This window comes from Alexandromys fortis, unplaced genomic scaffold (genome assembly GCF_014885135.2).
Source record: "Alexandromys fortis isolate MF-2015 unplaced genomic scaffold, M_Fortis_MF-2015_v1.1 scaffold_381, whole genome shotgun sequence".
NCBI lineage: Eukaryota > Metazoa > Chordata > Mammalia > Rodentia > Cricetidae > Alexandromys > Alexandromys fortis.
The window spans coordinates 393,810-414,779 of NW_026068276.1; the positions used below are offsets into that span (position 1 = coordinate 393,810).

The window sequence follows — 20,970 nt, forward strand, 5'->3', positions numbered from 1 at the left end:
CTTCCTTGCTCTTGGATTGGGAGGATCAACATAGTAAAAATGGCAATTCTACCAAAGGCAATTTATAGATTCAATGCAATCCCCATCAAGGTCCCATCAAAATTCTTCACAGATCTTGAGAGGACAATAATCAACTTTATATGGAAAAACAAAAAACCCAGGATTGCCAAAACAATCTTATACAATAAAGGAACTTCGGGAGGCATTACCATCCCTGACTTCAAACTCTATTACAGAGCTTCAGTATTGAAAACAGCTTGGTATTGGCATAAAAACAGAGAAGTTGACCAATGGAATCGTATAGAAGATCCAGATTTTAACCCACAAACCTATGAACACCTCATGTTCGATAAAGGAGCTAAAAGTATACAATGGAAGAAAGAAAGCATCTTCAACAAATGGAATTTTCTTTAAAATAGATCAAGCATTAGAATACCAGGAAAGTCTTAGTAAATATGGGGAAATTGAAATAATTTCTTATCCTCTATCTGATAGCAATTAAATAACTACAAATAAACAAGAGAAACTCTAGAAAGCAAACAAACTCATGGAGATTAAATAACTCACAACGTATTTATGAATGAATCCTTGAAGAAACAAGAGTAGAAAGACTCCTACAATAAAATAAAAATCTCAAATCCTTTAATCTGTGGGATGCAATGTAAATATCTAAGAGAGATTTAAAGGTCAATGTACCTACATTAAGAAATCAAAGAGATATCTAACGATTTTATTAATGATTCACTTTAGGGCTCGGGAAGAAGAACAAATCAATCACCAAAATCAATAGCTGGCAATAAAAGATGTGCATCAACGAAATTAGTGAAATAGCAACATCAACAATGACATAAAAACAAGCATAGATTCAATGAAACAGAGTTGCTTCCTTCAAAATGTTAACAATATTGACAAAACTTTAGATATACTAACCAAAATGAAGAATGAATACCAAAGCTAATACAGTAAGATTTGAAAATAGAGACAAAATGACAAGCATCAGTGAAATTCAGAAAAATGTTACAGTTTACATTAAAAAAACTCAACTAGGGGATGGAGAGATGGCTCAGATTTTAAGAGCACTGATTGTTCTTTCAGAGGTTCTGAGTTCAATTCCCAGCAACCACATGGTGGTCACAACCATTTGTAATAAGATCTGGTACCCTCTTCTGGCCTGTAGGGACACATGCATTTAGAATGCTGTATATAAATCTTTAAAAAAAAAAGCCACTCACCTATAGTAGAGAATCTAAAACAGGAATGAACTTCTGTATTGACAAAGACTACCAAAATTAAATTAAAATAACATTTGAGAAAAGTAAACAGGTAAGGATAGGAGAAGTCTTAGCAATTAAAAGAATTCACAATTCTTTGAAAGGACCAGGATTCAATTTCTAGGACCCATATGGCAACTCACAATGCCTTCTTCTAGCCTCTGAGGGCACCATATACTTATTCAATAAATACACATATATGTAAGCAATACACATAAAACAACAAAAAAAATCTTTAAAATTATCAGGGCTGGCCCTGCCCCTTAGCAGCACATCTGACATCAGGTAAAGGCACAAAAATGACCAGAGCTAAACAACTCAGCTACGACTGAGGCCAGATCTAGAGTCTTGAGTTGGCCAACTCCATAACCTATCTCATCTATGAACTGCTGTAACAAGTGAAAGTTCCAGTCGTGTGAAACTGTAGAGTCAGAATCTCCATGACTCTGAGCAATAGTAGGTAGGATATCTGAGAGGAGTCTGTGGCATACAGGCTTTTGTAGTAAGATCTAATGATTCTCTGAATTTCCTCTGTGTCTGTGGTTATGTCCCCCTTTTCATTTCTGATCTTCTTTATTTGTGTGTTCTCTCCCTGTTGTTTAATTACTTTGGATAGGGGTTTGTCGATCTTGTTGATTTTCTCCACGAACCAACTTTTTGTTTCATTGATTTTTTGGACTGTTTTCTGTGTTTCTATTTTGTTGATTTCAGCCCTCAGTTTGATTATTTCCAGTCTTCTACTCCTCCTGGGCACTATGCTTCTTCTTTTTTTTTTTTTTTTTCTAAAGCTTTCAGGTGTGCTGTTGGAGTCTGGATAAGTTTCCAATCGTTGACAATATAGCATAAGCAAGAGATTTTGAGTCAGACCAACAGCTCAGTTCAATGACTATTTTAAGTAAAATGGTTTGGCAAAAGATACTGCATTGAAACTTCCATGTTACATAGTCCCTCTGTGTCTGTGGATTATAACAAAGTTATCTTTTATTTTACAGCTAATATCCTCTTATGAGTGAGGACATATAATGTTTGCAAGCAAAGTTTGTTGCAGATGCTGTCTTTTTTCTATTATATAATTTTGCTTTCTTTTTGAAAATCAAGCATCTGTAAGTGTGTGGATTTATGTCTTGGTCTTCAATTTAAATTCATTTATCTGCTTGTCTGTGTTTATACCAATACCATGGCATTTTTATTACTTTAGCTTTGGAGTAGTGCTTGAAATTAGGATGGTTGTTCCTTCAGACATTATTTTTTATAGGACGATTTTAAGCTATCATGGATTTTTTGTTTGTTCATATGAAGTTGAGTATTGTTCTTTCAAGTTATGTAAATAAAGAACTGTGTTTGAAATTAAATTTAATCTGTAGATTGCTTTGGTAAGATGATTATTTTTTCTATGTTAGTTCTACAAATCCATGAGATTTTTTCATCTTCTGATATCTTATTTAGAAAAGAAAAATACTCAACATCTCTTTCTTTAAAAACTATTTTTAATCTGGGTAGTGGTGGAACATGCCTTTACCCAGCACTCAGGAGAGTCAGTCGGATTTATGTGAATTTGAGGCCACACTGGTCTATAGAGTGAGTGCCAGGACAGCTCCAATGCTACACACACACAAAAAAAAAATTCCTGTCTCAAAAAAATTTCATTTTCATTCTTTAATTTTTTGAGGATGTTGCAATGGTTGAAGGCAAATATGGAAGGACTAGAATATGAGTGGAACTGGCATGCATGATAGGAAATTCTCAAAGAATAAATAAAAATAATATTACAAAAAATACTCAGTTCTATACCAGGCAATGATATTTCAAAAGTACTTAAAAACAATCTTTCTACAAGCCACACCATGATACAGTAGTTACTCATCATCTTTTCATGAGATCAACCCATCAGGAGCAAGGGATCTGGTGGAAGATTAAGCCATCATGCAGGAAGTGTTGTAATTATTGCCTTGTGAATAAAATAACTGTTGTTTTGTGTAAATTTATCAATGTAGCTTACTCCTATCTGTTACAAATTTGGGATTTACCTCCCATGGTTCAGCAATATTTGAACTACCTGTGAGGACACTCATACAGTCAAGAAGCCTGTTTCCCACTGCCGGGTTTTTGCTCCTCTCTCCTATGTAAACATTGAGAAATATCTTCCTGCAATTATCTTTATTGGTAGGTCAGTGTTTAGGGTACAAGTAAAAATTTTCCATTTAAGACCTTCCCATATATCCAATGACATAGAATTACTACATGCCCAAAGCTGTTGATTCATAGCTGCTAACATACATAGAAAAAATAATTATGTTTTGGTTTTATGTCATATAGATAAGAAAAGTGATGAGCTAAAACTAATCTTGCATTAAAAGATTCCTAACTCCTCACTTCACATACACCTCAGTTTACTCATGATTTTAGTTCAGGAGAATTACTGCTTGTGTCTTACTCTCAGGAAAAATAGTTATCCATGTACCCATGGGGGAGGAAGACAAACCTTCACTTGTGCCTCTGACCTGATAGTTTAGAGATGTTGGTCTTCTCTTTGTATAAACTATTTAGAGCAAAGATTTGACTTCACATCTAAAAAGGCCCATAGGGTTTGTTCATATTTGACAAAAATGATAATAAACCAAGGGCTATAAATGTCCCTTGTCTGTTTACATATGTTACCTGATCATTCTGTATGCCTGCTAGAGTTTGTGGATCTTTATATCCAAGTAATAACAAAGAGAAGCAGGAACAGAATACAGAGCAGTAGTTGGAGAAGTAGCATCCCAGGAATTAGCAGAAATAAGAAAATGAAGAGGAGGAAGAAAAAGAAATAATAATAATAATAAGAGTAGGAGGAGAAGGAGATAGAGGAGGAGCAGAAAGAGGAGGAGGACGAGGAAGAGGAGAGGAGGAAAAGGAGGAAGAAGAGGAAGAGGAGGAAGGTATCAGAGAATTGGAATTGGAATTAGAATTGAGCTAGAGAATTAGAGCTACAAAATTAAAGACAGGACAGAAGTTTTAGAATAGAGGACAAGGAAGGGAGAATATTAAAAGAGACATTTTGAAGAAGAATCTTATGAGTTATTTAATTTTTCCTTCAGATCCCCTAGCAATATTTCTTTCTCTGGCTTTGGCACCTGAACTGAACTCTGTAGGGTTCCATCTATGCTATTTAATTTATAATTATTGATATTTGTATATTGAATAGTCCTGCACTGTCTTTCTTAAATAAAGTCAACTTGATTATGGTGAATCATTATTTTCATATAAATGTGTCTGTGTGTGAATGTGCATACACATTTACATGTATATATATATATATTGTTAGCATATACATGTACAAGTTAAGAGAAGAGGAAAGATGATGTGAGATTACATTCTATATGCTATGAATATGTTTTATTACCACTGGATAATAAATAAACTGTTTTGTCCTAGGTCAGTCTGGAATATTCAAAGTTGGGAAAACTAAACTGAATACAGGGAAAAAGGAGGTAGAGTCAGGAATATGCCATGTAGATTCTGGAGAAGAAAGATGGCATGTAGCTATCCAAAAAGCAGTAGGTAACAAACCAAAAGCCTCGTGATAAAATATAAAATAACAGAAATGGTTTAATTTAAGAGGTAAGAGTTAGTTAACCAAAAACCTGAGCTAGTAGGCCAAACATTCTTGAATTAATATCATTTCTATGTGATTATATAGGTCTGGGTGCCTAGAAAATGAAAGCAGAGTATCTCTTTACAGAGAACTTGTGAGAATGAGTTCTTCTTGAGAAGTATTACATCTACGATGACCAGGGATCATGTCTGTACTTTTTATTTTGTTGAATATTTATCTCATTTTTATATTAACACGAGACTTCATAAAAGTACTTTGATGGTGTGCCTTCTTTTTCTTCTTTTATGGAACAGTTCAACAAGTTTTTTCAAGTTCTTTGAATGTCTAGAAAAATTCACATAGCCATGAACATTTTTAGCTTAGAGATTATATCGGGGTCCTCTTGCTTCCTATTTGTGGATCGAGGTGTTAGCACCCAGTTGCTTCCACACTACCATTTGTGCTTCCCTGGTGCCATGCTTCTTGTGATAGTAATGATCACAATTATCAATTATCTCTCTAGAGCCATAAGTCTCAAACAAAACCACATTTTTATTAGTTTCCTTGCTATTATTGTTTTATCACAGCAATAGAAAAGTAATGAATACACCAAAGATTTGAAGCCCTCTTTAATGAAAACCTCAGCACATGAAAGACAGAAACTGATACAGATATTAGGAGATGGAAAATGTCCCCATAGTCAGAGACTAGAAGAATTACTGTATAAAAATGACCATCCTACAAATAGCAATGCACTTGGGACTGGGATTCAACACAATTCCAATAATGACTTTAGTGTCACTATCCACAAAAATAAAAGAAAATCTTAAAATACATATAGAATATTTAGATTGCAGTCCTAAATGTAACATTATGCAACTACCTCTAAGAAATAACATATGAGCTGGGAAAGATAAAGAGAAGTGCTGGAGAAAGCTGAATTGTGTGCATGACAGAGGAAGTATAGTCACAATCTCACAGAAACTGAAGCTGTTTGCCATGAACCTGCATAATAATGGCCTATCAATGATGCATCACTGGTTGGGGAAGACACATGTTTCATGACTATTATTCCCTGTGTAACTGCTGGATACTGAAGAATTGTGGGTGATAAGAAGCAATTGTCTTCATCTTTATCCCACTGATGTGCCAACTATATTTCCATTGGTAATAAAAAATTCTACATTCATTCTTATAGATGATCCAATCAGGCTTTTGAAATTTCCAAAGAATAAATTTAATAATAAATTCAGATGGCAATACTACCCTCTCCAGATAATCAAACCAATCTTGGAAAAATACAGTACTTTATTTATTTCAACTAATACTACAGACATCTAGTAATAACACAGTACTGCACTGATAAAAAAAAAACAGATATGTAGATTAATGGAATAGAAAACCAAGACATGAATTCACGCAACTCCAGGCACCTGTTTTTTGACAAACTACCAAAAATATACATTGGAAGAAAGACAAAATCTTCAGAAAATAGCAATTTGAAAACTGGATAACTACCTGTAAACAATTAAATTATGTCTAAATCCCTCATAATACACACACACACACACACACACACACACACACACACACACATTCACACCAATCCCAAGAACTACAACATAAGAACTGATACTCTGAAAATGCTAGAGGAAAAAGTAGGAATTCCATTTTGAGGTGGAATCACAGCTAAGGACTTTCTAAATAGTACTCACTTTACTCAGAAAATAAGCCAAATAATTAATAAGTAGGACACCATGAAGTCAAATGGATTCTAATTACCAAAGGAAATCATTAATCATGTGAAGAATCAACCTACAAAATGTAAGGAAATCTTTGCAAGCTAAATGCTCCTGGGCAATGTGTATCTATGATCTATGAAGAAAAACAAACAAGCAAGCAACCCCTCAACATTAAAGAAAACTAAAACAAAGATGGAAAACAAAGATGGAGCAAAACTTGTGCTGTGAAATCCAACAGTTTTACTAAAAAGAAAATGTCTCCTGTGCATTTTAAAAGAATTCAATCCATTAGCCATCATGGAAATACAAATAAATCTACATAGACATTTCATCTGTTCCCTATCAAGATGACCATTTCCAGGAAAACAAATTATTCAAGAACTGTAACAGTTTTTGTCTCAAAAACCAAAAGAGAAAACAAGAAATGAAAGAAAGAAATCAAATGACAAGTGTTTGAAGTGCAGATCAAATAAAAGTAAATCCAAACAAAAAGGGATAAGAATGGTATAGGTGCAGTTAATCATTAAAAAATTGAAATAGACTATAGGGCTACTGTTTATATAGTTTAAATTTGTCATTAAGTTTTTTGGTTTTGTGGTGTATAATTGAGTGAAATATAAGCAATATTAAAAGTGGATCATTTAATGTGAAGCTTCACAGCTTCCCTTTTAAATATAAATTCTAACTGTATATAAATTGTATATAAACTTATGTAGACTCCGAGTCTTAATTTCAGTGGATATTGTTTTGATTTATTTCCAAGTTTCTTCATAAAGTTTAGTTTTTTTAAATACTAAGTAGAAAATGTGCGGAAAGACAAACACTGGAGTGAGTGGAAAATGACACAACCATAACTGAAGTCACTGCAGAGTGTAAAGCTGAAAATAGAACTTCCATATGACCAAGATATCAAAATCTTAGGCAAATACTCAAACTAGTTAGATATATGCTACCAAATATTAGGTATATGTGACTTTAAAAATATGCAAACATCTGTGCTTGCTGAAGCTCTATTCACAATAGTCAGGAAATAGGTTCAGATTAGATGATCATCAACTGATAAATAGACAATAAAATTGTGATAAGTGTACACAGTTAAATTTCATTCAGGTATAAAGATGAAATTACTAAACTCTCAGTAAAATAGAAGGTACTGGAAAATATACTTAATGTAGTAACTCAGGCACAGATAGAAAACCACTTCACATTCTCTCTCATATTGGGATTATAGACAAATTGTTAGTGTGCTTAACTTGAAGTGCACAAAAAGGAAAGGAGGCTGAAAGTTAGACAATTAAAAGGGACATAATAAAAAAAGAGACCTTAAGTAAAAAGAAATTCCAGAACACCAATGGTATGGTTATGAAGGGAGAAAATATGAGAATGAGTGGGTTGATGCAAAAATAGAGTGGGAAGATGAGGTATAAAATTACCCCAAACAAGAATGTATGAAAATGACATATGGAAACTCAGTAGTTTGTAAGCTCATTAAAAATATTAACAAGTTTATGTCATGGTACTTGTATGGATAGACAATACAGCTCCAAGGGTGCATAGGATATTAAATAAAAACTGCATTGCTGGTGTTGGGATACCTCACTAGGAGCTGTTTCCTAGAAATTGAGGATCCAAATTATAAAGGCAATTGTCACTGTTGTCAGTTGTCCCCAATAACTGGTTGGTAAGACCCAATTTCTCATATTCATGCCACAGTTCATAAAGAAAGCAAGTAGGGAATATACCTTTTGCTGAATATCTTTCATAGTACCAAAAAGTATTATGCAGTCTGATAGTGGGATATTGTCATCAACATTAATACTGAGCTGTGGACACTGTGATACATATTTCAACCATGCTTACAAGATATGCTCACTAGAGCAATAATGGCAATTGTGGTATTGGGATAACTAATTATTTTCTGATTGACAAGAGATCATATCTGGTGCAGTCAACATGGTCAATTTCTGATGCTGGGGAGGAAATAGTTTGTACTGTTGAAGCTATCACTTTTTTCTCTTAAACAGATATGATGTGGGTATCAAACTGTCTTCTAAATAGCTACGCTTGTACTTACAAATTACTTTTGCCATTTTTGTCAAAAAGATTCTTTTGGTAATGAGCACTGTTTTTGGAGTGTCAAAAGTGGTCACAATGCTGAGAATATGTGCCTTTCCAATGATCACCCTAAATGAGACGTATAAACCCCCATAAAGGCTTAAGAAACATGAAGGAAGAATATGGAAATGATGCAAAAGCCAAAAGATGGGGCAAATGATGTGGAATATTTTTTCCTAGACATGATATTTTCACATACTCTTTAATTTATAATTTCTGTGATTACTACACAAGGACTATACAAAACTGGGCCTTTCAATGTTATAGCAAGGAGAGAGTAAATGCTATAAGACACCACCCCTTACCTGAAGCTTTATAAACAGTTAAGAGTAGTTAGGGGGCATAGAGTATGATACCACTTCTTACAAGAACTATAGGCAACTATTTATTGTTGGTTTAAAACAGAGATACATTTTCAGTAAACTAGTTACTGGTAAGGTACTTCTTCCCTGTTCTCCAATGAGAAAACCCAATAGAATCCCTAGGGTCATAAAATTACATATGAAAATAAGGGACATTGAAGTAGAAAGCAGAGCTAGTTGGGAAGAGAATAAGGAGCAGCAAGAGAGAGAAAAGATCAGAAGAGTTTAGTGGGCTACTAATGAGACTGAAATACCTGTGTACATCTATTGAAATGTCATAATGAATCCATTTATTATATCTAAGTATTACATATCAATAAAAGTAATGCAAAGTGTAAAGAATCTCTGCCTATGATAATATTTTGAGACAAATAAAAATAGGATTTACAATATTTGGAAAGATGGCTTTTAAAAAAATGGTGAAAGTCAGGTTATTGTTTGGGAAGCCACTGAGAAAAAGACTAAGAAAATCCACAAATCAGAATTATGGTAGGAAGACAAGCACACTTGTTATGTTTTGTTGCTGTGATAAAACATCATGAACAAAGACAACTTATATAAGACAAGAAAACTTAGTTTTGGCTTATGATTCTAGATGGATAAGAATAAGTAATGGTGGAAAGGAAGCAATGGCAACATATGACAGGCAAGGTTATCTCCTCAACTACAAACAGAAAACATAGAAAGACAATATAAGCAACTTAAGAATTTAAACATTTTATGTGAAGCAAATACTCCTCCACTACTGGTAGTAGTACAAGCTTGTACAGCCACTTTGGAAATCAATATGGAAGTTTCTCAGAAAATTGGTATTCAGTTTACTTCAAGATCTGGATCTGTACCACTCGGGTATATACCCTAAGGAAGCTCAAACATTCCACAAAGACACTTCCTCACTTATGATCATTCCAGTGCTCTTCACAATAACCAGAGCATGGAAACAACCTAGAGGCTCCTCAATCAAATAATGAATAAAGAAAATATACATTTACAGAATGGAGTATTATTCAGCTGTGGAAATTTTTTTGTGGACATCAAAAAATTTGAAGGGCCAGAACTAGAAAAAAAAATATGATGCTGAGTGAGGTAACCCAGACACAGGAAAAAAAAAAAACATTGTATGTACTCACTTCTACGAGGATATTAGCTGCAAAATAAAGAGAAATCAAGCTGCAATCCACAGTCCAAGAAAGGTTATATCATAGGGAGAACCCAAAAAGGGACTACTGGAATGTATGGATGGCTCTGACATGGGGACATAGAAGATCTCCTAGGTAGACTGAGGAACATTGGGGAATGAGAATATGAGGAATTAGGTTGGGTGCATGGATGTAGGGGAGAATAATGAAACAGAGGTGTTAATGGGAAGCATGTATTGGATCAGGTAGATACCTGGCACAAGGGAAAATCCCATGAATCTACAAGGATGAGCCAAGGTAAGACTCAGCAATAATAGATAAGTAGCCTGAGCTGGTCGTATCCTGTAATCAGATTGGTTTCTGTTCCAATTGTCAACAAGGAGCCTTTCTCCAGTGACTGATGCAAACAGACACTGAGAGTCACAGGAAAGCCCTGGGAAGAGTTTAGGGAATCCTCCTTAAGAGAGGGAGGAAGAATAGTAAAAGTCAGGGGTTCAAGGTCATGATAAGGAAACCTAAAGAAAAAACTATCCTGGGCTAATAGGAGCTCAAAGGCTGTGAACTGACATGAAATAACATCTAGGAAGCCTGCAGGGGTCTAACCTATGCCCTCTACATATGTGTGACAGTTGTATATCTTGATGTACTTGTGGGACTCTAACTTGCAATAACAGAAGCTGTCCCTAATGCTTTGGGTATCTTTCAGTCCCTTATTCCTAATACTGTGTTAACTTGCTCGGCCTTAATACCAGGTGAATAGCTTAGACTTATCTCAACTTGACATGCCATGCTTTGTTGACACACATGATGAGGCCTTACCCTTTCTCAGCAGAAAAAGAGGAGGAGTAGATTAGGGGATGACATGGGCAGAGATGTTGGGGAAAGAGTGGGAGAAGATGAGGAAGAGGAACTGCAGTTAAGATTAAAATAAATGAATAAATTTAACTGAAAAAAGAATTTAATCTTCCAAAGTCCACACTCAATGTTATACTTCTGCTAGCAACTCTGTGCCTTATAAATCTTTTGAAACAATGCCATCAACTGGGAAACAAGTGTTCAAATGCTGTTATCTGTTTGGGACATTTCTCATTCAAACCACCACAAATGATCATATCTAGATAACTCCTAGAAAAACTATATACACCAAATGTTTCCAGGATGGTGTGACATGGGGAAAACTATTGTTGTGCCATGTTTGCAGTGGCATGTGATAGCAGAAAGACAATTAGGTTCAAAGTGGTAAAGGGTCATGGAGCCACAGATCAGTTGTATGTAGAAGGATATGATAGAACCAAGAAAAGACTATAGAATATACTAATGTCTGTGGATGTAGCCAAGTTATATAACATAGATGTTTTGTGGGTTTGAGCACCAGCATTATATGAACAGAACATGTTAATAGGTGCATGTATGCCTAGAACTCAAGGTGGGTGCAGAAGGAACAGAGCTTCAAGATCATCCCTGACTATGCAAAGAGTTGAAGCCCTGACTAAGCTATATCTTTCCTTGTCTTATAAAATATCTCTAAGCCTCTCCCAGCTTCCATATTTAACATGACACTCACCATTTCCTTTGAGGAACCATTCAAAATAAGTTCCAAATGACTCTGGATTCTTAGCAAGGTTAGTTTCATGCATGAAAAAATAACCAGACACAAGAACATCTCTAGGATTTCTGATGACAAAGATCACCTTAAATAAAAAAACATAAATGAAGGTCAATATAGTCATTTCAAACCTTTTAACTGACACATATGAAATATCAATCAAATATTGATGAGGATTTTAAAACATTTATTATTTTTATTTGGACAAAATACAAAAATGAGTATACATTTTAGTATTTTAAATATCTATAGTCTGAATTATTTTTATAATTCTATTCAATTTAAAAAATGTAACAGCTAAATGACTGAGGTCACTAATATTGCTTAAAAAACCAACAAAAACAACCACATCAAACCAAGACTGATGCAATTGTTGTAAAGATCAATAAGTTAATGTCATGAAAGACTATCGATCCATTCAGTTAGAACATTTTATGAACACAGACTGATGAGTACTGTGATAAATCTACCTGCAAAATGACAGAATACTTAGTTTCTGCAACTATAACTACAAAAAATAACTTTCAAAGTAATCATGATCCAAAGCCAAAAGCCAGTGTGCCATTGCACAAAGACCTACAGTCAACTAAGAAATGCTGAGAATGGGAGAAATGGACTTCCATTTATAAAAGCTTAAAAATTGGTTATCCAAATTCTCAGCTATGAAAAGATACTAGTAATATGGTAAGAATGAGCAGGTAGCAATTAAGTATTTAGTAATATGAATATATATATACAAATGTAACAACAATTAATGAAAAAAGACCATAAATTTGAAAGATAGAAAGAAAGGGTATATGGGTCATGTTGGAGGGAGGAAGAGGAAAGGGAAATAATGTATGTAATTACATTATAATCTCAAAATAAAATTAATTAATTAAAATAAATAATTTTAATAAGATGAAATGTATAATTGTCTCATTGCTCTTTGTGACATTATTCTAGAATTCATCTCTATAAGCCTTAATTTCTTCAGCCAGGAGTCTGCTAAATTCATATAAGACACATACACATAGGTAAAGGGTCCCAATTCATTGTGATATTTTCAAGAGAGTTTGTTTTTCTATGTTTGTCTTTGTAGCTCAAGCATAAAATATTTTAAGGTTCAATGATAGAGCAACTTCTAAGAACCTTTCTTACTTACAAGGAGCTGTAATAAGTTAGAACCTAGATATCTCTGATCCCTTCTGGAGATCATCAATCAGTTGCATAGCCAATAGCTGTGTCTACTGATCTCAATGGGCATCTAAAAATGACAAGGCACAAAAATTTGGAACTTGGGGGTGGGGTGGGAGGGGGTAAGGGGAAATGGGGAGAGAAAAGTGAGAAGGGGAGGATGGGGAGAGCTTGGGATGGTTGGGATAATGGAAGGGTGGATATGGGAGTAGGGAAGTATATTTCTTAATTAAGGGAGCCATTTTAGGGTTGGCAAAGACCTGACTCTCTAAAGGGGCTCCCAGGTGTCCAGGGAGATGTCCCCAGCTTGTTCCTTGGGCAGCTAAGGAGAGGGAACCTGAAATGGCCCTATCCTATAGCCATACTGATGAATATCTTGCATATCACCATAGAACCTTCATCTGGTAATGGATGGAGATAGAGACAGAGACCCACATTGGAGCACTGGACTGAGCTCCCAAGGTCCCAAGGAGGAGCAGAAGGAAGAACATGAGCAAGGAAGTCAGGACCACGATTGTTGCACCCACCCACTGAGACAGAGGGGCTGATCTATTGGGAGCTCACCAAGGCCAGCTGGACTGGGACTGGAAAAGCATGGGATAAAACTGGACTCTCTGAACATGGCAGACAATGAGGGCTGCTGAGAAGCCAAGGACAATGGCACTGGGTTTTGATCCTACTGCATGTACTGGCTTTGTGGGAGCCTAGGCTGTTTGGATGCTCACCTTCCTAGACCTGGATGGAGGGGGGGGGGACCTTGACTTTCCACAGGGCAGGGAACCCTGATTGCTCTTTGGACTGGAGAGGGAGGGGAAGAGAAGTGGGGGGAGGGGGAGAAGAGTAGGAGGAGGGGGAAGGAATTGGAAGGTGGGAAGGAGGCAGAAATTTTTTCAATAAAATATATATACATATACATATGCATATACATATATATATATAATAAAAATGGCAAGGCATGAGATGAGATATAGACTGTTAAATAAACTCCTTGAAGAGACCATTGGTCCTGTGAGCCTGCCTTGAGTGATTCACCAAAGAGCATGAGCTATGTGTAGAATCAGGATTGGCTTAGTGACTGTGATGACAACAAAAGGGTAATATCCACTGTACACTAGAGTTTGAACTCCGCTTGACCTACATATGTAGTTTCTGAATGTGCTAGCTTATTTTTCACTTTCTCTCATATACCTTCACAGGATCACTATGCAGTAATTGATGTCCCGGTACTCTGATGTAATCTGAGGAAGGGAGACATCAACATCACTTAGTGCATGAGAATTCCAGCTTACCTCCCCCAACTTACATAATCAGAGTACATTTCAGCAAGAGCTCCAGGGCCTGTCTTGGTAAAATATGTTCAATGAGCATTCAATAAAAGTTTTCTCAAACACTTAACACTGACCTTGGCCTTGGAACTGAAAACAGACTTGGGGAAAAGATGGATGGGAAGGTGGGAGCTGATGAGGCGTGGTCCTTCCCTATTGATTGATAATTCATATCCATATTGACCTTCTATCCAGGGTGAGCGTTCCCAAATGGGAACAGATTGAATCCATTTGGGATTCCCTTTGGTCTGAATCAAGCAGACAATTTCAATCATCCACTTTATTCCTGAACAAGAAGGAAAAGTGATGGTCACTCATTTCAACAATACTTTTGAAAAAGCCTCAAGTACAATATACAACCATACAATGTACAGTGCAACTGTTTCAAAGAACCTAAACCTGAAGTTTTCACAATGTCCATATTGCAGAAGTACAAAGTATACTCATCCAGCACAATCCCAATGCTTGACTTGGAAAAACTGAGACAGTACTCAGTAACTCTGCCTGCCGACTGAACATCTTCTCCAGTACTAGGCTATCATCATCCTACATTCTAGTGCAATGAACTTGACTATCAGATATTTCACAGGGATGCAGTCATGGAATCTGTACTTGAACCTGGCTCCTTTCATTTAATATAATGCTGTTTAGATGCATCCATTCTCCAGTGTGTATATAAATGCTACTTCTCTTTAAGGCAGAGAAGACCCCTTGTGTCTACTTACCACACACCCTTGTATTATTTTTAAATGCTTATTTGTCACTGCCCTTGACTTTTCCATGTTACTGTTATTGTTGATGTCAGCAACCTAATACTTAGGCAATGTTCCATGCTTCTGCCACCCAACAAACACCCTACCCACAAAAACCATGATTCCTCTTTTTCATTACTTGGGTTTTGAAACCCTTTTCACTATCTGGACCAAGGTTCATGGTAATTCTTCTGCTTGACATTGTCCAGTGTTGTGGGAATTTGGTCTGATAAGCTAATGAAACTGGGGCATGAAGCCCTGAGGGCATGATTCTTTCTGGGTATGTGGCTAGATGATAACTGAGGGTGAGGTTCATGTTCTCTCTCTTTGGGATGGTGAGTGAACGAGCAGAGCTACTGTTTGGAGTTCCCTTTGGCCCTTTGGAAAGGGGTCACAGTGTAGCAGTAGTGAGTTGGTTCCCTGGCAGTATAGTACAGTGGCTGGAGATGTGACTTGAAGTTCTCCTTTGGTCCTGCAATCATAGTCCTTGGGTTTGATTTAATAAATGGTAAAACCATCCCCAAAGTTTCTATTATACCTGGCTCCCATGTGGTTGTGCCCTAAACACCCCTGTAGGGTCCCACTGCCCCACAAGCTTTCCCCCCAACTCCACCACTGCCCGTCAGTTTTGGCAAGCCCTGCCTGTGACTGAACTGCCATCCAAGTACTGTTCCATGCTACCTTCCCCCCACCGGAGCTGGATGATTGTACTTGTTTTAACTGTGTCCACACCCACTTTTTAAAATCCCTGCTTGGCTAGTGGGAGGGCAGACTTGCTCAAAATTGCCCTCCATCAAGTCAGAGGCTCACACACTTGGCAGGTTGAGCAATATTGTTAGTAGTTGCTATGGAATCCTAATTATTGTTCATGCTAGGTCCCAGAGACATCTGCAGCACTTACTCCACCAAAGTCCTCCTCCCTCACCTCAGTATCCATGCTGTATTCTGAAGTACCTGTGCTAGGCTATCATGAACACATTGCCGCATAGTACTTGTGTGGTCTAGGCCTTTGTAGCTGTTGGGTGTCCTCCCAAATCAGTACTGCTCAGCTTATACAGACACTGGATAGATTTTGGTCCTGCTGCTTAGGATATTTTCTTTGTGCTGATAATTCTCCAAATCCAATGCAATAAAATGGTAATAGACAACTATTATGGTGTAAAGCTTCTGTCTCTAACCAAATTTGTTTGGTTTAAATCATCTGCTGTGGGACATGTATGTAGTAGTTTTTTTTCCCATCCTTCTTCTGGGATCCCTGCAATTCTGCCTAGCAATCACAGGTACCAGGTTAGGGGATGGCCTGGGTGGAAATTTCATCCAAAGAACAGTCAGGTCCTAAAGCCTGAATCAAAGCACTATATAGGATGTCCCCTGAAGTACTCTGGTGCCTCAACTGCAGCAACTGATGGCCAAACATCATTAATACATCCTAAAATCTTCACAGGAACTAGCAATCTGAACATCAGCAATATCTGCTGGTCAATCAAGATTATTACACTATGGCAGTTCTCCAAAATTTTAAATTACTTGACAAATTTAGACAATAGATTAGGAAATAAATTAAAAAATAAGAAAATAAAAGGTTTACAAATTTTAAAGCTTTGCCCTGTCACCAGCTGAAAATGTCATTATAGAGGCAATTAGGAATATGTTCATTTGTACTATCGATGTGATGCTAGAAGAGATAAACAATCTTGCTAGGATGAATATATTTTTAGCTACAATTGTTATTAATCTAGAAATTATAATTAAAAATTGTTTGATGAGAAACTGACTAAAATAATATGTACTTTGCAATATGGTAATGAGAAATTGGATGAAAAAATACAGACCATGGAGAATGGTTATGAGCAATTGGGAGGAAGGACACTGATTTTGGAAGATAATATCCACAGATAGTCACTGAGGAAAATAAGACAGACTTGACAGATAAGATAAAAACTTTAGAGGTATTTACAAATGGAGAAAATTAGAAACTGACTGATCTTTTGAAGGCTTTAGAACAACTCACTGTTTAAAATTCAACCCCTCTTTAAGGCAACTAGTAGTAAATTCCAAGCCTTAGAAAAACTTATTAGTACTGTTAAGAGTTTGCCAACACAGATGAAAGAATTAAGAGGTGAACTATGTTAGCATCAACTGATGGAACTGACGATGAGTGGTTAAAAGTTGCCTTACCATTAACTTACGGAATTAGAGATGAGCGGCATAAGGTTGTTTGTGCACCAAACATGATTTGTTCGGTTACCATTTATGAAAGGCCAGCAAATGACAATTATCCCAAAGATTATGGAGAATGTAAATGGAAACTTATACATATGATGGATTTAAAAAAATATTAAGGAAGTTATAGTTTCCTGCGTGCATTCAGTGTTTGTGAGACAGATATTGAATACATAGTCCTCTCAGAACTAAATTATTCCAAGTGACTGGAATTAATAATTCACAGCATTATTAGAATATGGTTCTCAATTAGAATGGAAAAGCTGGTTGAGGCAGATGCTAAGACCCTTGAATGGCAAAATAGCACTAAAGGTTTTGAGATTCGCCAAGATCAAATACTTTGCAAGGGCCATTATGCTGATATAAATAGTCAAGTTACATTTGATGAACACACTTTTTTCCCATGCTGTACAGCAGCCTTAAATGCATGGGACAAGATTCAAGAATTAGAAAAGAGAATTAAGTCATATACTAAAGCTATACAAAACTCAAAGGAACCTTTTTTGATTATTTGCAAAGATTGACTAAAACCATAAACAGAATGATACCAGATTGAGAAATCAGACAGGAAATAATTTGATCTTTGACATTTGTACTTTTTGATTTTGAGATAGGGTTTCTCTGTACATTTGGAGCCTGTCTTGGAAATTGCTCTGTAGTCCAGGCTGACCTTGAACTCACAGAGCTCCACTGACCTCTGCCTCCTGAGTGCTTGGATTAAAAGAATGTGCCACCACCACCAGGCTTTGGTTATTGAAAATGAAAATTCACAATGCAAAAAAAATAATTGGGGTATTAAAGATTAGATCAGCATTTATGAAGGAACGCATTAAACACAAAGTCAATATTGAGTCTCTTGACTTTGATCAAGTTTGGGTAGGAGGGCTGATTTCCAAAGGCTTAAAGAGAAACCAAAATGTTGAATGTTTTAATTATGGCAAACAGAGATACTTAAAATGTGATTGTAGACAGGGAATTCCTACAAAGAATGTTTCTTCTAATCCAAAAAAAAAAGGCCCTTGCTTCTGGAATATGCAGAATGTGTAGCAAAGGTCAACACTGGAACAATGAATGCAGCTCAACAAGAGAAAAACAAGGCAAACTTTTACCACCAAGAGATCCCCGGGGATCTCTCACAGGTCCCAAAATTGAATATGGTACTGCCATTCCCAGTCACTGTGGGAGAAGCTCCTCCACAGAGAAATTATAGGTTCCAGTGTTTATTGTTAAAAAAAAAAATACTGCTCTGGATTATAGAACAGCTTTGGAAGATGAATCAAAATTCTAGGAGAAACTAAAAAGCCAATATTTTCTAGACTTCTATAAATGATCAAATATCAAAGTTAAGGATATGAATAAATGACATGAGGAAACTGTATATGATGTCTTTTGGGTACAGGGGCAAATGTGATAATGACTACACCAGAATCATGGCATCCAAATTTGCCTTCTCAGGATGTAGATGCTCAATTTTTAAGGACTGAGACCTTATCTCATATAAAACAAAGCATTTAGATGGGTTAAATATATACAGCTAGAGCCGGGCGATGGTGGCGCATGCCTTTAATTCCAGCACTAGGGAGGCAGAGGCAGGCAGATCCCTGTGAGTCCGAGGCCAGCCTGGTCTACAAGAGCTAGTTCCAGGACAGGAACCAAAAAAGCTACAGAGAAGCCCTGTCTCGAAAATAAAATAAAAAAAAAACATAAACAACAACAACAACAAAAAACTTAAATATATACAGCTAGAAGGACACAGAGGAATATGGATGCCATATGGGGTCATGATTTGTTGTAACAATGGAATACCCAGATTAACATTTCTCCAATCTCAGAAACAGACTATAAACCAACTCAAGTTTCTGGCAAAAATATTAACAGAAAACACAATCACCAACCAGTCAGGCTGTACAAAAACAGGTTATAACATCTGTTGATCTCTCAGAGGGACCAAAAACAATATCTCTATAACAGTTAACTGACAAACCTCCTTGGATTCAGTGATGTCCTTTAACAACAGAGAAATTGAAGGTCTTAGAACAGCTGGTACAGCAGCAGTTAAATGCTCAACATCAATCAACCCTTGAAATTCTCCTGTATTTGTTACTAAAAAATTGGAAAATGTTGTTTTATTGCTATTGCTAGAACTACAAGCACTATGATGAAGGGATATGAAGAGAGTGGACAGCCTTGTCTTATTCCTGATTTTAGTGGAATGGCTTTGAGTTTCTCTGCATTTAATTTGATATTAGCTGTTGGCTTGCTATATGTTGCTTTTATTATATTTAGGCATGATCCTTGTATTCCCTAACTTCTCCAAAACCTTTATCATAAAGGGATGTTGAATTTTGTCAAATGCTTTTTTAGCATCTAATGAAATGTTCATATGATTTTTTCTTTCTGTTTATTTATATGATGGATTACATTGATAGATTTTCATATGTTGAACCAGCCCTGCCTCTCTGGGATGAAGCCTAGTTGATTGTAATGGATAATTTTTTAATGTATTCTTGGATTATGTTTGCCAGAATTTTATTGAGAATTTTTGCATCAATGTTCATGTGTAAGATTGGTCTGTAATTCTCTTTCTTGGTTGGGTCTTTGTGTGGTTTTGGAATCAAGGTGACTCTAGCTTCATAAAAAGAGTTTGACAATGACTCTTCTATTATGTGAAACACATTAAGGAGTATAGGTATCAGCTCTTCTTGGAAGTTCTGATAAAATTCTGCATTAAATCCATCTGGTCCTGGGCATTTTTTGGTTGGGAGGTTTTTTATGACAGCTTCTGTTTCCTCACGACTAATAGGTCTATTTAAATTGTTTACCTGGTTGATTTAATTTTGGTATATACTACTTATCTTTTAAAAAAAAAAGTCCATTTCTTTTACATTTTCGAACTTTGTGGCAAATAGGCTTTTATAGTAAGACCTAATGATTCTCTGAATTTCCTCAGTGTATGTTGTTATGTTATGAGGACCACGAGGGGTGCGCCCACCCACTGAGACAATAAGACTGATATAATGGAAGCTCACCAAGGCCAGTTGGACTGGAACTGATGGAGCATGTGATCAAACTGGATTCTCTGAATGTGGCTGACCATGGAGGCTGACGGAGAAGCCAAGGACAATGGCACTGGGTTTTGATTCTACTGCATGTACGGCTTTGTGGGAGCCTAGTCTTTGAATGCTCACCTTCTTAGACCTGGATGGAGGGGGAAGACCTTGGACTTCCCAAAGGGCAGGGAACCCTGACTGCTCTTTGGACTGAAGAGGGAGGCGGAGGTGTAGTGGGAGGAGGTCAGGTAAGTGGGGAGAGGGGAGGAGGTGGAAATTTTTAATAAAAAAATACCAAAAAAATAAAGTAAAAAAAGCATTTTCAAATAGGAGCATGATAAAATATAGATGCAATGGGATGATATGCAAAACTATTTAATCTTATAAATATGTCATTTTAATTCCAGCTAATGGATATGGACACTTTAAAAAATTTAAGAGAACTGGATGTTAATTGATAAACTCTGCCTCAACAAAGTAGGCCATTGCATACAGAACTCTAGACACCTTCTTGATTTTATATATTCTGTTAATGAATATATAAACGGCCTATTTAGATTTTCATTTAGATGTTATATTTAGGATGGAAAATTAGATTAGGTGTGTAATAAACTGCTATTAAATTATAATTA

General features: G+C 36.2%; 2 protein-coding genes across 3 annotated transcripts in view; one reads left to right on the forward strand and one right to left on the reverse strand.

Moving 5' to 3' along the window:
• LOC126494655 (bile salt sulfotransferase 2-like) overlaps positions 1 to 14,704 on the reverse strand; it is a 34,624-nt gene extending 19,920 nt beyond the window's left edge. The window contains exons 1-2 of the mRNA XM_050132103.1: positions 14,391 to 14,704; positions 11,771 to 11,897 (exon numbers count right to left, since the gene is read on the reverse strand). Coding sequence (XP_049988060.1) covers positions 11,771 to 11,897; positions 14,391 to 14,588 — 325 coding nt within the window. The 5' untranslated portion in view covers positions 14,589 to 14,704. The remainder of the gene's footprint in view (positions 1 to 11,770; positions 11,898 to 14,390) is intronic.
• Positions 14,705 to 20,248: 5,544 nt separating this feature from the next.
• The window catches only part of LOC126494654 (sulfotransferase 2A1-like), a 68,856-nt gene continuing 68,134 nt past the window's right edge, over positions 20,249 to 20,970 (forward strand). The window contains exon 1 of one of the 2 annotated variants that reach the window (XM_050132100.1): positions 20,249 to 20,586. In XM_050132100.1, the coding sequence (XP_049988057.1) occupies positions 20,491 to 20,586 (96 nt within the window). In that variant the 5' untranslated portion in view covers positions 20,249 to 20,490. The remainder of the gene's footprint in view (positions 20,587 to 20,970) is intronic. The other variant, XM_050132101.1, reaches the window with a different exon arrangement.